This window comes from Toxorhynchites rutilus, chromosome 2, assembly GCF_029784135.1.
Source record: "Toxorhynchites rutilus septentrionalis strain SRP chromosome 2, ASM2978413v1, whole genome shotgun sequence".
NCBI lineage: Eukaryota > Metazoa > Arthropoda > Insecta > Diptera > Culicidae > Toxorhynchites > Toxorhynchites rutilus.
Window position 1 is genome coordinate 74,429,176 of NC_073745.1, and position 13,855 is coordinate 74,443,030.

General features: G+C 39.8%; 1 protein-coding gene across 9 annotated transcripts in view; it reads left to right on the plus strand.

The window, feature by feature from the left end:
* Positions 1-1,507: 1,507 nt before the first annotated feature.
* The window catches only part of LOC129771373 (uncharacterized), a 284,948-nt gene continuing 272,600 nt past the window's right edge, over positions 1,508-13,855 (plus strand). For 2 of the 9 annotated variants that reach the window (XM_055774949.1, XM_055774955.1), the window contains exons 1-2: positions 1,508-2,418; positions 12,806-13,536. In XM_055774949.1, the coding sequence (XP_055630924.1) occupies positions 13,239-13,536 (298 nt within the window). In that variant the 5' untranslated portion in view covers positions 1,508-2,418; positions 12,806-13,238. Of the gene's footprint in view, positions 2,452-12,805; positions 13,537-13,855 lie in introns of all 9 variants that reach the window. The other 7 variants (XM_055774954.1, XM_055774956.1, XM_055774952.1 and 4 more) reach the window with 6 other exon arrangements.

Sequence of the window (13,855 nt, forward strand, 5' to 3'; positions counted from 1 at the left end):
CTTCATTACAAGTAAATTTAATGACAGTCCTTTTACGTTTGCTGTATATTTGGACAAAATATGTGAACGGAAGAATTATCAAACGATTATTTTATTTTACATTTCCCTCTGAAGTTTACATATCTCAAGTGTACGTACTTCTCGAACCGCGAATTTGCCTGATTTGATGAACTTCAGGCACTCAGTTTCGATTTTGACATGTACGTCGAACGCATATTGTTTAATCAATAGGCGTTATCGCAGCAAATGGTTATCAACATTTTGCCAAATCATCAAAAGGTATGCGTAGAAATTCAGTGAGCAGAAGAAATGGAGGCATATCCTTCAATACAATCTTGAATAACCGAGCCAAAGCGTTGTGTTCGTACCCACTTTTGTAATCCGTGTTAGGAAAACACTTTTCGGAGTGCAAAAAAACATACGGGTGCAGAAGTACCCTCGCCTTGCATGAATCAACAATATTCTAGTCCGCACAAAGACAAGCGAGTACAAAAGTACTCGCAGTTTGCATTTATTTGCAAAGCCCATTTCCCCAGACACCTTGATTTTGAGTCTGTGTTGGGAAAACACATTTCAGTCGGAACAAAAATACCTCCGATTTGCATGTATTTGCAATGCCGATTTCCCAGACACCTTGATTGTGAAGTTTGTGTAGGGAAAACTCATTTCAGTCGAAACAAAAATGCCCCCGACTTGCATGTATTTGCAATGCCAATTTCCCCACGCTTCAAGTCTGTGTTAGAGAAACACATTTCAGTCGGATCAAAAATACCCCCGACTTTCATGTATTTGCAATGCCGATTTCTCCAACACTGCTTGGTTATGAAGTCTGTGTTAGGGAACACATTTCGGTGAGAACAAAAGTCCCCATACCTCTATGTATTTGCAATGCCGATTTCCCCAAGGCTGCTTGATTATGATGGCTGTGTTGGGGAAACCGTAAATCGGGCCAATCAAAACGAGGCAGTTAGGGCGTTTAGATAACGCCAACATTTTACAGTTATTCAATTGTTTATCTAATGAAAAATAACATTGTATTAATTGCGATAGATGCGTAGAAATATTCCCTATCAATTGATGCAAACATCTTTCCGATCCAGTAAGAAATGTTCGAGTTATAAGCATTCGGAATCTTTCATTTTTCCCTGCATGTTTTGTGTTTAGGTTTTCATTTTACCCCCCATATTCTCCGGTTAGACGTAGTCCCACGTCAAAAAATTTTCCTGTCCACGTGGACTCGATTCTAAAGTTTGAAGGATTTTTCTTCCAGAAAGGACGCACCTCAACACTGCTACCAGAATCGCTCCTCGGCGGGCAGTTCTCTCCGCGTGTTCGCTGCAGTTTTACAGTTTTCCTGCCTGTTCGCGAGAGCCTCGCTCTGCAAGGCGGCTCCTCCGGCAGCTGATGTTGCTGCTGCGGTCTGTGGGAACGGATGTTCATTCCTACGGACGTTCGACGACGAGCCTCGGTTTGCTGCGGATCTTTTCTGTCATCAGTCGACTAAACGCCATCGCCCGGTTCGGTTAGTAGTAGAAGCAGCAGTGACAACGGAAGTAGTAGCAGCAGCAGCAGCAGTGGATCCTAACAAATCCGTGCTGTGAGGTGGTGTTTTCTGCAAACAAACACAGACAAAGGGCAGAGAGCACCCATACGATTCCGCAGGACCTGCAGCACCACCACTCTGGTTTTGTGAGTCGAGAGTGACGCGTTCGTGACCGTTTACCGATTCGTTCATAGTTCTTCTGCATCATTGGATGCGCCGAGGCACTGGTGCGCGGTGGATGGCGGTTGGTGTCGGGCCTAAGGATACAAACAAATTTGTGGGAAAAGTGTGTCTTTCGTGATGCTTTGATCGCAATAGTGAAAACATGGTGGTAGGGTAGCTAACCCTGACTGAGTGTGCCCGTGACAGATGCAGTTCAGGATGTTTTCTGTGGCCGTTTTGTGCTTGCCGCATTCGGATGCTGCAGACGTTATGCGGCGGGGGATGATAGCGTAGAGTGGTCCATGACTCGTGGCGCCTGCTGAATGAAGCGTTGAAGAATGGAGTGATTAGGCGGCAGGAAGGTGCTTTTGGATTCGGGAAAAGAGAAAAGAAAGGCTCGCGATTGCTCCCCGTTGTGGTGATGGTGCTTTATCACTGGTGTGAAAATTCTGATAGGCCGAATGTGAAAATACATATAGCGTGAAGGAAAAAAAAGTGATGCATCTAATTTTAGCGAGCGGGGTAAAAGTGAGAAAAGAAAGCATGTGTGTTCGTGGGAAAGAAACAAAAGCAGAAATATACAAATAATCAACCAATTTCTCCGTTGCCTTCGAGTGTGTGAAGTTTTTTTTTCATCTTGCTGTTTTTTTATTCTTCAAAAGGACCGGGAAGGTGGTTCGGCTTGTAATTGTTATGATATCCGAGTAGTGTCAGTAAGTGTAATCGAGCGAGCAAACATAGTGAGTGTATGTTACGAGGGTTGGATGGTTGCATTACATGGGCGAACAGCGCTGCCAGATTTGTGTTGATTATTCTGATAGTAATTTTGTTTATATTTCTCATTGTTTAGTCAGTGTACTTGGAATAAATTGATTAGAACTATATTTACATATAGTTCAATATATATATTCTACACGTAAAAACTCTGTTCGGACTAGTCTCAGCCGGTGCGACATTGTTCGACATAGTATTTTCTTAAAAACTTCGTTTTACGGAGTTTTTTGCAGCTCCATAAATCTACCAGAGTCTGGCGACCTTGCCGGGATAAATGTTGATTCAGTGCCCAGATCTGAGGCTATAGATACGGCAGATGCGTTTGCAGAGACACAAACAATCCACGATTGTCCAATTCGGTTATTGCAAGCCAAAAGCGCTGGTTCTCCTTACCAGGATAAACGGTGTCAGATATTGCTGAGGTTATTATTGCCTCGGATATGAGGCACAAGAAAAAATGGTGAAATACTTAACAGTTACTTTATTGTGAAATGTGTAGTATTCATGTTTTTTTACAATGTTTTATTCTTTTGGATAAAATGCTATCACAGTTTATTCAAAATGGTATTTCCGTTTCCAAGATCAAGCTTGACTATGAGTTTCATTAACCCCTTAGGCTAAAATTGGATTACTAAAAAAGCGGACTAAAAGCAAACACTTCGATCGGGCACGCATCGAGTAATTTCACTACTTTGTTGAGCATTCTAGTGCGTTACGATATACACGTGAGACTCGAAGTAGTTCAATTCATTTCACCACGAGTAAGACTCGAAAATTTAGGTGAAATGGTTCTAAACCAATCTTAATTGCTCTTCGCAATTTATCTGTACCGTCGAATTGCAATTCACTGATGAATAAACCGATACACTTGAATCCTGCTTGTTTACGAATAATGTGGTTCGTGCTTATAGTTACACTGGGTTGTATTTGAATTTGAGGTCTTTGTGACGAAATGAAAGCTATTTTTCTTATGTTATTCATTTGGACTAACTTTTTCATTCACTTCGACAGAATAGTTCTTATTGGCATATTGGTTGTAACTCTTATCGACACTCCTTTTGAATGTTCTTCTTCTTCTTCAATGGCACTAACGTTCCTAGAAGAACTTCGCCGTCTCAACGTAGTATTACTTGCGTCATTTTTATTAGTACTTAGTTGAGATTTCTATGCCAAATAACACGCCTTGAATGCATTCTGAGTGGCAAGCTCTAGAATACGCGTGATCGCAGTGCAAGTCGGAGGAAATTTCTTTGACGAAAAATTCCCCCGACCAGAACGGGAATCGAACCCGAACACCCGGCATGTTAGTTATGACGCTAACCACTCGGCCACGGGAGCACTCCTTTTGAATGTTCTGAAACGCAAATTATGCTAAGCATTCAGTATTCGAAAATACCAAGTGGTTGCGAGTCTTCATCCAGCATTTTCTTTTGTACCTAAAGTAGACTACCGGTCTGGTGGATATGTACAAGATGCCCTTCGATTGGGGTCAAAGTTTCTTGAATTTTTTTTAAATTATTTTTATTTCATAGTTAAATCTTGAGTCATTCAATATCTGCACGCAAAATAAAAACGCCACAAGACACAAGTGCATCTATCACGGAACCATGTTAATGTAAATAAAATACATTTTTTGTACATTGAAGAAAAAATAACAAAAAAAAATTCTTTTTTGGTTTTGATAAAGCTTCGAACTTTTCTCCGAATACCACTCATCAGTCTTCCATGTTTCACAAAAAACACTGCGTCCGGAATAAACATGTCCACGCTGCTGTTCACAGTTTTGTGTTTGAGTACAAACATGATTTTTTCGTACCTATGTTAGAAAATGTGACATGTTTGTATTCGTGGTATGTTTGGACATACGATGTTTAATCCCAATGTTTCACATGATGTTCGAACATGGTGTACAGTTTCTCTTGCATTTTCACCCCAAGCACCGGCAGTGCGTAGAGTAGAAGAAGCGAATCGGACACCACACCACCACCACTCAACGCGTGGTGTGTTGGTATGTTGACATGGAAAAAATGCTTTCCTTTCATGACAATGGGTGCTTCATCAAAAATATTGGGCAAATAAAATAAACCTTTTTCTTTTCTGAACAAAATAAAAATCGATTGATATGAGAGTTTTTCACATTTGATATCATTATTTAGTGCACGCATCAATTTATATATTGAATTCATGTAACATTCGCTATTATTAGCTATTTTAACAAGTACTAAAATTGAATTATTCAGCAGTGACATGTTAGGCGTGACGCTAACCACTCGACTACGGGAGCAACAATTTTGGCTGGATCTTTGAATACAAATGGCCAATACTGCTTGTTCGCGACGATCGTGACCCGAGCTATAAAACGAGCGGAGAAGAGGAGAAGAAAGGATGATGCAATCGCATGCACACATAGCATATGTAGTGCAGTGTAAGTGTAGCTTTTAGTTTTTTTCCTTCATTCAGTTTGTGATAACATCGAGAAATTAATGGTGTGTTTTAGCCGTTGAAATTTCTCTGCTGGTTCTGACGTGTGCCGCTGAAGGTTGCAACTAAAACTAATTTTTGGGTATTTATTTTTTTGGTCAGCATTTGTACGACGTCGCCCGCTATGCAGTCGGCTCCCCAGACTTTAATTGCCAACACGCACGCAAAAAAAATTGAAAGCTTCTTTCTATTCAGCGAATGTTTTCTTTGAACGAAACTTGCAAAATGAAACTTTGAATCAGACTTGCAAAATGTGCATGAACGATCTATAAACTTTTACTTAGTCGCGGCAATACATACACACACTCTTTACAGAAACACGGGCCAAAGGTTGTGCAGTCCACTGATCACTCAACAAGAGCCAAAGGTTGTACCGCTTATGACAACTCTACACGAGCTGATGATTGCGCCGGCTAGTGATCATTCTATCCTGGATTCCTCGAGTCGAAAAAGACGCACCACGCTAGATATGGGGTGCAGACTAGGGGGTCGTTGCTGATTAACGGTCAGCTGCATCCCAATAGGAAGTATCCCATGTCGGGCACACGTACAGAGCACTGAAGACTGCAACATCCCAATTATGAGAACACTTGTAATACTAACCTCGAACCAACCGCGAGTAATCGGTTACATATTACTAACATAGTTGTAAGCAAACATTGTCAAAATATTGAACTCCCGGCCCCGTTAGGCTGACGCCATATGAGCCTTAATAAAAATATATATTTTGGTGCATGAACTTATAGCCTCTTAGTTCGTGCAATTTTTGAAATGCGAACTAAATTTCAAGTTCGATTCTGTGAAAAAGTATTCTACGAAGAAATGTTTTGGGATGAATAATTTCTTTCCGTGTATGAAAAGAATCGAAACGAAAGCAATGAATACTGCGACATCGGGTGATATGTTTGTACATGATGTTCTTGAATTATAAACATCGTGTTTGTTTTCACATGTCTATGTTTGTGTATCATTGTTCGTGTTGTGGATAGACACTCAACACTAGCGAGAATCATGTTCGAATTCAAACAAAAACATGGAATTTTCACATCGCGTGGACATGTGTAAGTGTTTTTCGGAAGACTGCCACTCATTATATTTTGAACACTCTGTTGGCTAACCTGAGTGGTAATTTTGTTTCACCATTTCTTCATCTCTGTTGCATCCTGTGTCATCCCACTCTTTTTCAACTTCTTTCAACTTTGCCAGTTGTCCAATATTTGTTCTGTTTGTACATTTTGGAATCCATAGTCTAGTCAGCTCATATGCTTTCTTGCGGCGAAAACGAATTTAACTTGCTAGGGACATCACCTCGACCAATGACTTTATAGTGCTTTTATCCGGGAAGCTGGCAATAATCCCTCTTCACGTACGATTCGTCGCTCATATAGATGCATCATTCGTACTTCGTAAGTACCTCATTGTACAACCTCCGGGCACGTCTCTTGTGGTATATATCGAACAATTTTCTGCACGGAAGCGGAATCAGGACAAACTTTTCGTGCAAAATTAAAAAACCATCGATGTGAATATTATTCGCTTCCATTCGTTGAAGAGCGATTTCTCTTTTTTCGATTCACTTTGCATATTTTTTTCATTGACGTTTCTTGCGACAAACCACCCACGAAACTTCGCCAATAAGCACGTTTTTCCCTTTGATCAAGTCTTTAAATTGATTTTCATGGGCTAAATACGTTCGAAAATTCTCAATGGAACACTGGCTATCCCACCATGGATTGGGAGGTCTTCGACGAATGGTAGAACCTGGGAAGAGTTTCGTTTGAGCGCGAACTGCGCTGTCATAGATCAAACGAGGAACAAATTTCTACATATCCAATGGAGTTAAACCATCTCTGGAATTGATTGCTAGAGCAATCGTGTCCGTATATTATTTCCAGTTAATGTGTCTTGTGAGGTCGTATGCCATACTTATTGATTCAGAAGAATTCAACCCATTGGTAATGGAAATTTTGATTGGCAAGTGATCACTACCGTTGTGATCCTGGATCATATTGCACTTGCAATCTAACGATAGTGAATTCAAGCAAAGTGAAAGGTCAAGAGAACTTGGGTTAGCTGGAGATTTCGGTACATATGTAGTTTCCCCAGTGTCAACAATGAACGGTTGTCGTCTTATTGTTCCCCCCCAGGCAAGATCAACTGTGGCTTAGGAAGAAATGAGTACATGTCAGCACGTTGCTTTCGGCTAACTTGAACTTTCGAAGGCCAATACAGAGGTCTTTGCGTCTGATGTTTGCATGGAAAGTAACAGCTTCGATCCCTCCAATAGGTGGAGGATCAAATAAAAAAAAAGAATGGCACTTATTGAGCCCCAATGTCAGAGATCATTTCGCGAAGAAAGCCACGTCCCGGACAGAGCAAAAACATCACAACTAATGTTCAAATCAAAAATTTGAACGTATCCATTTTAGGGATAAGACTACGACAATTCCACTGTAAAACAGTGATATCTCCAACCTCTCTTTTTCAATTAGTCTTCGAGAGAGATAATCATTGCAAGCAGGGCCATGTTTGCATCAATTGTTGCAAAAGTGTCTTTATTATTGGAAGCATTGTGGTGACAATGGTTCTGATGGAGTCGAAACATTAAATCACGTGAAGACAACTTTGTAAGAAGTGTATTGAAAAGTAGTCTTGAACTTTCAAACATCAAAATAAAACTGAGAACGTTCAGAAAGTGTTTACAAAAGTGAATTTTATTAAAGAATATAAGGATTACATAGGAATGAAATGAAAAAATCAAGCTTATTGTTGATTTCTAAAAATTGATCGAACCTTAGATTTAACTCCACTCATCAAATTCTTCACAGTAGTTTTTGTGCACTTTTTGAACGCTGCAGACCAATTCTTGAACTCTGACATATTTTTAGACACTGTACCTTCCTTCTTGAACTTTATGTTGTTTTTTGAAAACCATTGTAGAGTGGATTTGGCATAATGTGCCGATGCCAAATCCGACCAGAATAGAGGAGGAGCCTCGTACTTTCTATAAAGTGGAGTGGGCACATTTTTGCGCTGGGAATTCTCTTGGAAAATAAGCGATGTGCCATCGTCAGCTGTGTCCGCTTCTATTTCGTCAATTGGCAACGTGAAGAAGACATTGTGTGTGGAGATTGGTTGTTGTTGTTGTTGGGTCAGTGGAGAAGCGATCTTCAAAGAGTGCTTCTGTTTCTCGCAGCGACTCTTGTAAGTTTCACAATCTGGGAGCACGTGTGGAGTTCCTCCGCAATATGGACACTTATGCTCAGTCGCACTGCAGGATTAGCCCACATGTTGCTCTCCGCAAGCGCTCCTTTTTGGCACAGTTAACTGCTGTGTGACCAACTGACTTGCATTTTAGACAAGTCATGTGCTTTGGCACGAAGAGTCGCAACGGTAGCCTCAATTTGTCCACCATAACGTAGTCAGGGAGGGTGAAGCCAGCAAAAGTGACTCGGTACGAGTCGGGCGGCGTGAATCTCCTTTTTCTACTTCATTGGAGACTTTTCCGAGCTGGCGACACTCCAAAACTTTGACTTCCATCGAAGGCAGCCTATTAAGTTTGCAAACACCTATCATTATTTTTTCGCATGTCAGACCCGTTTCAGTTATCACCCCCCAATTTTTACGTCATGCACGATAGTCGAGAGTGAAATGCTTATCAGCACTAATTGGCGTTCCTTCAGTTAGACACGACAACTCGCAATTTGTTCGGTCTAACCTTACAAATTTCAGACAAAGAAGTGTATCTGTCCAGATCTTTCATTATCTGAATGCCCTCCAAGGCTTTACCATTTGGTTTTGGCAGAAATAAAACATCCCATGGGCAAGTGCCAGGTGAATTTTCTGGAAAGACTCTGATATGGTGTGCGGAAACAACAGAGGGCTGATGGCGAGGACGAGAATTTGTTTGGAATGGAAATTTTGGAGGGGGGAGTGAAATCATTGATAGGGTGGGAATATTCGATGGTTGAAGGGACAGGTTTGTGACTTTTTTTGAGAGGGTAGGGGTTCGGTAGGGTAAGGTGACTCGTCCCAAGAAGAACCGGCTTCCGATATAAGAGTACATTTGAAGGACTTACTACTCCCGGTGGAGTAGACGAGGTGGAGTCACATAATCACTGGTACTGTTGCATGAATACATGATAGTATTACACCTCATTATAAAATGAAGTGGGAAAGTGGTTTCTAAGAGTAAAAAGGAGAACATAAACGTGAATCTATATACTTATACATTCGTATGCGAAAAGCTTTAATGCGTGTTTATTTACAATGTGTCTCTTTTGTCGCTCGCTCATATTGAGCACATTTTCTGTTATTTTTAAGCCCATTTAATGTAATAAATCGGGATGCCAAAACATGTTGCCAAAAATAATTATGGGGGTATTAATCACAATACATAATACACAGTACTTACTGCTCGTAGTTGAACACAGCATAAAACAAACAATATCCTAATAATAAAAATCGAACTGACAAGACGATTCGAGAAAGCTATCGGACACTTCCTATTGCTATAATACGAAGTTTAAATGTTTATAGCGAATATTCCAGAACAACTCAAGCAAAGACACAATTGATGACAGATGTACAGTGTCAACATCATGTGGTGACATTCGAGATCGGACCCAATTTATTCTCTATCAGATTTGAAGACCCGCAGTTTTAAAATGGTATAATTTGAATATTTGAATGAAAGATATTATATCATGTTATTTGATTACTTAAAATAGGAAGGCCCATGCTTAATTAACCATTTGGAAATGAGTGTCCTAATGTTTTTACAAGAACTAATTTTTTGTGTTACTCTATTACATAGAATACATATTCTGTACGGAACAATTTTTATTGCTACCTGAAAATCCATTATCATGTTCGCTTCCCAAATAGCGCAACACGAAGATTTAATTCACTGTTGTGTGTACTTTATAAATAGGGTGCATAATCTTTAGTACCGTCGAAGGGGGTGAGATCGGGTCAAATACGGGGAAAGCTACTTTTAATAATATCTTGACAAATTTTACGAATATTTTTGAAAGCTGTGAGTCGTTTAATAGGATACATATTTTCACTACTTCAAATGCATAATACTTAACTGTAGTACATATAGTTGTTATTTAATAATTCATCAAAGTTTGATGTGTAGATAGCCATCAAATGCACAGCATTATACAGAACTACTACAATGTTAAATATTGGATAGAATGATTCTTTTAAGTCTTGCCAGATGAGTCATTGCTGATTTTGAACATCAAAACAATAATCATTTATTTTTATTTTTTTAAATCTTACTACGAAGTGGAATTGGAGGCAAATTCTTCGCACGCATAAGGAGAAAACCGTTTCCTTAGCGACAACTTTGCAGAAGCCACCTTTTCCCAAGATTGCTGAAGCCGTTGAAAGCCTTAAGCACAATCAAAAGAGCAACTTGATATCAGTATTCAAGAAATGGGGCATATATCAGATTACTGTGAAGTCGCATGAAGGAACATCTCACATGTTCCAAGTTCACCAGGGTAAAAAACGAGGACAGTTTTGAGGAATTCCTTATTAAAAAACGAAAGATAGTTAATGAGAGCGGCGCACGAAAATGACTATTTATTTATTTTGGCTTAACGTTTTTACAATGTCTTGTGTATCACCTCACTATCCCGCAGGAGGACCATCGTGATACCCGAGCACCACTTGGACTGGGTAAAAACGCTTAAAGCGGCGTCAATTCGCTGTTTCCGGGTTTTTTGTAGCTCTTCTAGGAGACTTGCAATGCCCATTTGCTTTTCCCACCACACCCTAGTGTTCACCTGAACCAGTGTAAGCCAGAGAAACGACGTTTTTCGATAGCATTTCTAACCCGAACGGGAATCGAACCCGAAGCCCCCATCTTGACGAGCGCTACGCTAGCTACTAGGCCATGTGGACCTCATCTCATGAGCGAGACGAAAGTAACTAAGAAGGTTTGATATCCTTCCAGGACCAGCATCAAGGCAGAACATATCTTCGACGGATTTAAGATTTAAGAAAGATCTTCATATATAAACGTTTCCATCGCATTTATAGGTTGATTTTCGTAACTCAAATAATCATTCAAGACGCTTACATATTGTCAAATTATCTTGGAATTATTGAGAAATTGATTTCTAAACATAATCTATATAAATAAAAAATGATTTAGTGTCCGTTCCTCACGATTTAACTCAAGAACGGAGCAACGGATTTGAACAGTCAGTATCAGGATTGAAGTGTCTCAGTCTGCGTCAGGTTTATATGCTTAGAAAATTATGAAAACCATTCGGAAAGTTGAAAAATTGGAAAGTAATTTTTTGGCAAGTTTTGTATATCTATGGATTTGAACAACCAGTATCCAGTAGGATTTTACCAGTCAGTATCAGGATTGATCTGACTCAGTCAGGTGTGTATGTCAAAAAAGGAATTATATACTGCGAATATAGATCGCGCACAGAGAAATAATTTTCGTGTAGCGTTAGTATTCGGAATTATATAAATCAGAAAACCAATTGTAGGTGGGACGAAGTTTTCCGGGTCAGCTAGTTCTTCATAGAAAGTAATATTTATTACTTTGACCCATTGTCACTAAGATTGGGTCAACTTTCATTTAATCACAGTTCTGTGAAAAATTAATATTATTCAACAATTCCCTGAACACTCGTAAATTTATTATTAGAGAACCTATCTACGCAGTCAGAATTGCGTTTTAGTCTAATTTACGATAGTTATTCAACAAAAAGTTCGAAAACTATTTTTTTACCCACTCTCACTCCCATCGACAGTACTTGTTTAGAAGGTCTGTGTAGCCTAGAGTGCTGTGCGTTCGCTTACCAAGCGGTCGATTTTGGGTTCATTTCCAGGACACTCCCAGTCTTTTTCAAGACTAGAGGCGAATGAACTTGTAATTTAAGTCCTCTATAATCAATCATTAGTTGATTGTTCAGTCGCAAATGAATCACATTTCTGTATAGATCATCCTGCTTTGGCTAGATTAGATCTTTCTTTTTTTTCTACATCATCGTGTGACTAGTCTACTCAACTCTGGAACACTGATGAGGAATTTCCTAGCCGAGACAGTTAATATGAAAGACAGTAAACGAATTATTTATTTATTTATTTATTTATTTATTTATTTATTTATTGTCGTCAATCAAAATTGTAGACCGATACGATAACTACTAATTCAAAAGAGGATTTTCACAAGTTACATGATCAAAAACAAATTTTATTTATTTATTTATTTATTTTGTAAAAACAGCGTAGACTAAATATGCTGCCCAAATATTACAGTGAAATTTGACTATATCTTATTCTATTCAGATAGTCTTTAAGCATTGACCTTGACATGGTTACATCAATTATTTCACTGTGCTCGTTACAGAGGCTCCTCATACGATTAATAGACTATATTTGGCATAATTCGTTCTTCCATAATCTATGTAGAAAATGTTAGGGTTTCTCAGGTGCCTAATCGATGCGTAAAAATGTAGTTTTCCTAATATTTCTTCTGAGTACACTCGTTGTGATATGATGTCAATGTTGCAAGTAGTCCAAAATAAGCCATATCCATAGTTCGTATAACCAGTTAGCCATCAGAAACAAATTTTGTTGTTTTATGAGAAACCGTTCAGTTCCGTTCATTGTTTTAAAGAGGCTTTAAACTTTGCAGTTCATTCGCCTCTACCAAACACAGTTCTTTGCTCAACATAGAAGAAAATCTAGCTTCAAAATAAATATTTTTAAAAATCAACAAACAATAGTGGTTATGACGAACATTTCGAATAATTACATAATCTGGTAGCGCTGATCTATCCAATGCAACCATTTGTATTTTTTTTGTAGTAAAAGTAATGACTTTCACAGCACTTACCCTGAGGAGGTGAAAAGTTGGCGCAATATTTTCAAGTTCGCATTCCCAAGTGAGTGAAGCAATCCTACATTTTGTACGTGCGTGTACAAAACGAGTGTACTTGTGCAAGTGAATGAGCGAAATAAGAAAATCTCAATGAAAGCAGCTTCTTGGGGGTTTCTCTCACGCGGTGGTAATGTACGTGTCATCATAAGAGGAGAAAAGTAACGAAAATAGCAAAACAAAAAAACACACACCGAGCGAGAGAATGCGAATAGCTGTCACCCGAGAGATTGCAAATACAGGAAGGATCGCCGTTGGACCCGCTGCCGTTGCCGAGGTCACCGTCTTGGCCCCATTCGGTGACGTTGCTGGTTACGACCATCGCTGTCAACAGACGCGACAGCCACAGTTACCACGGAAAAGATGAGTGACAAGTTATCCGGGGGTGGACGGTACAACCGTATCAGTCCATCGTCTGGCCGTGGTTCGATCATTGCCTACTCGCCGCTGCCCAAATCTGAACAGGATTGTCTCCAAGCGCCCGGCAATAACTGCCTGGCGATCCCACTGTCCGCGATCCAGACCGATAACAACAACCACCAGAAACCGATGCCTCCGATGGGTGGCAAAGGGGCCGTCCTGAACGCCGGACTCAACTCGCACCCCTCGCATCCCGATGGAGCAGGCCATAAACATGCCGGTCAGCACAATAATAATAACGGTAACGTAGAACTAGCAGTAGATTCTGTTCATTACATCCCGCCTGGCCGAATGACTCGCCTGCGTGTTTCACTTATTGACTATTGCTGACGAAGTTATCCGAACCATTAGAGAATGTGTTTGTTAGTATATTTTTATTAGTAACTGTCGCTCTCTCCAATTAGTTTGTTTTCAATTTGATGCTCGTCTATCCTAGCCTTTATATCCTGAAGGAGGAACTTTTCCACCAGTATGATACATTCCCCTAGCCATATGTATGTTTCGTCTCGTTGAATGCGTTGTCGGGCGTATGAAAATAGTTGTAGTAGCGCTGTCTCTTC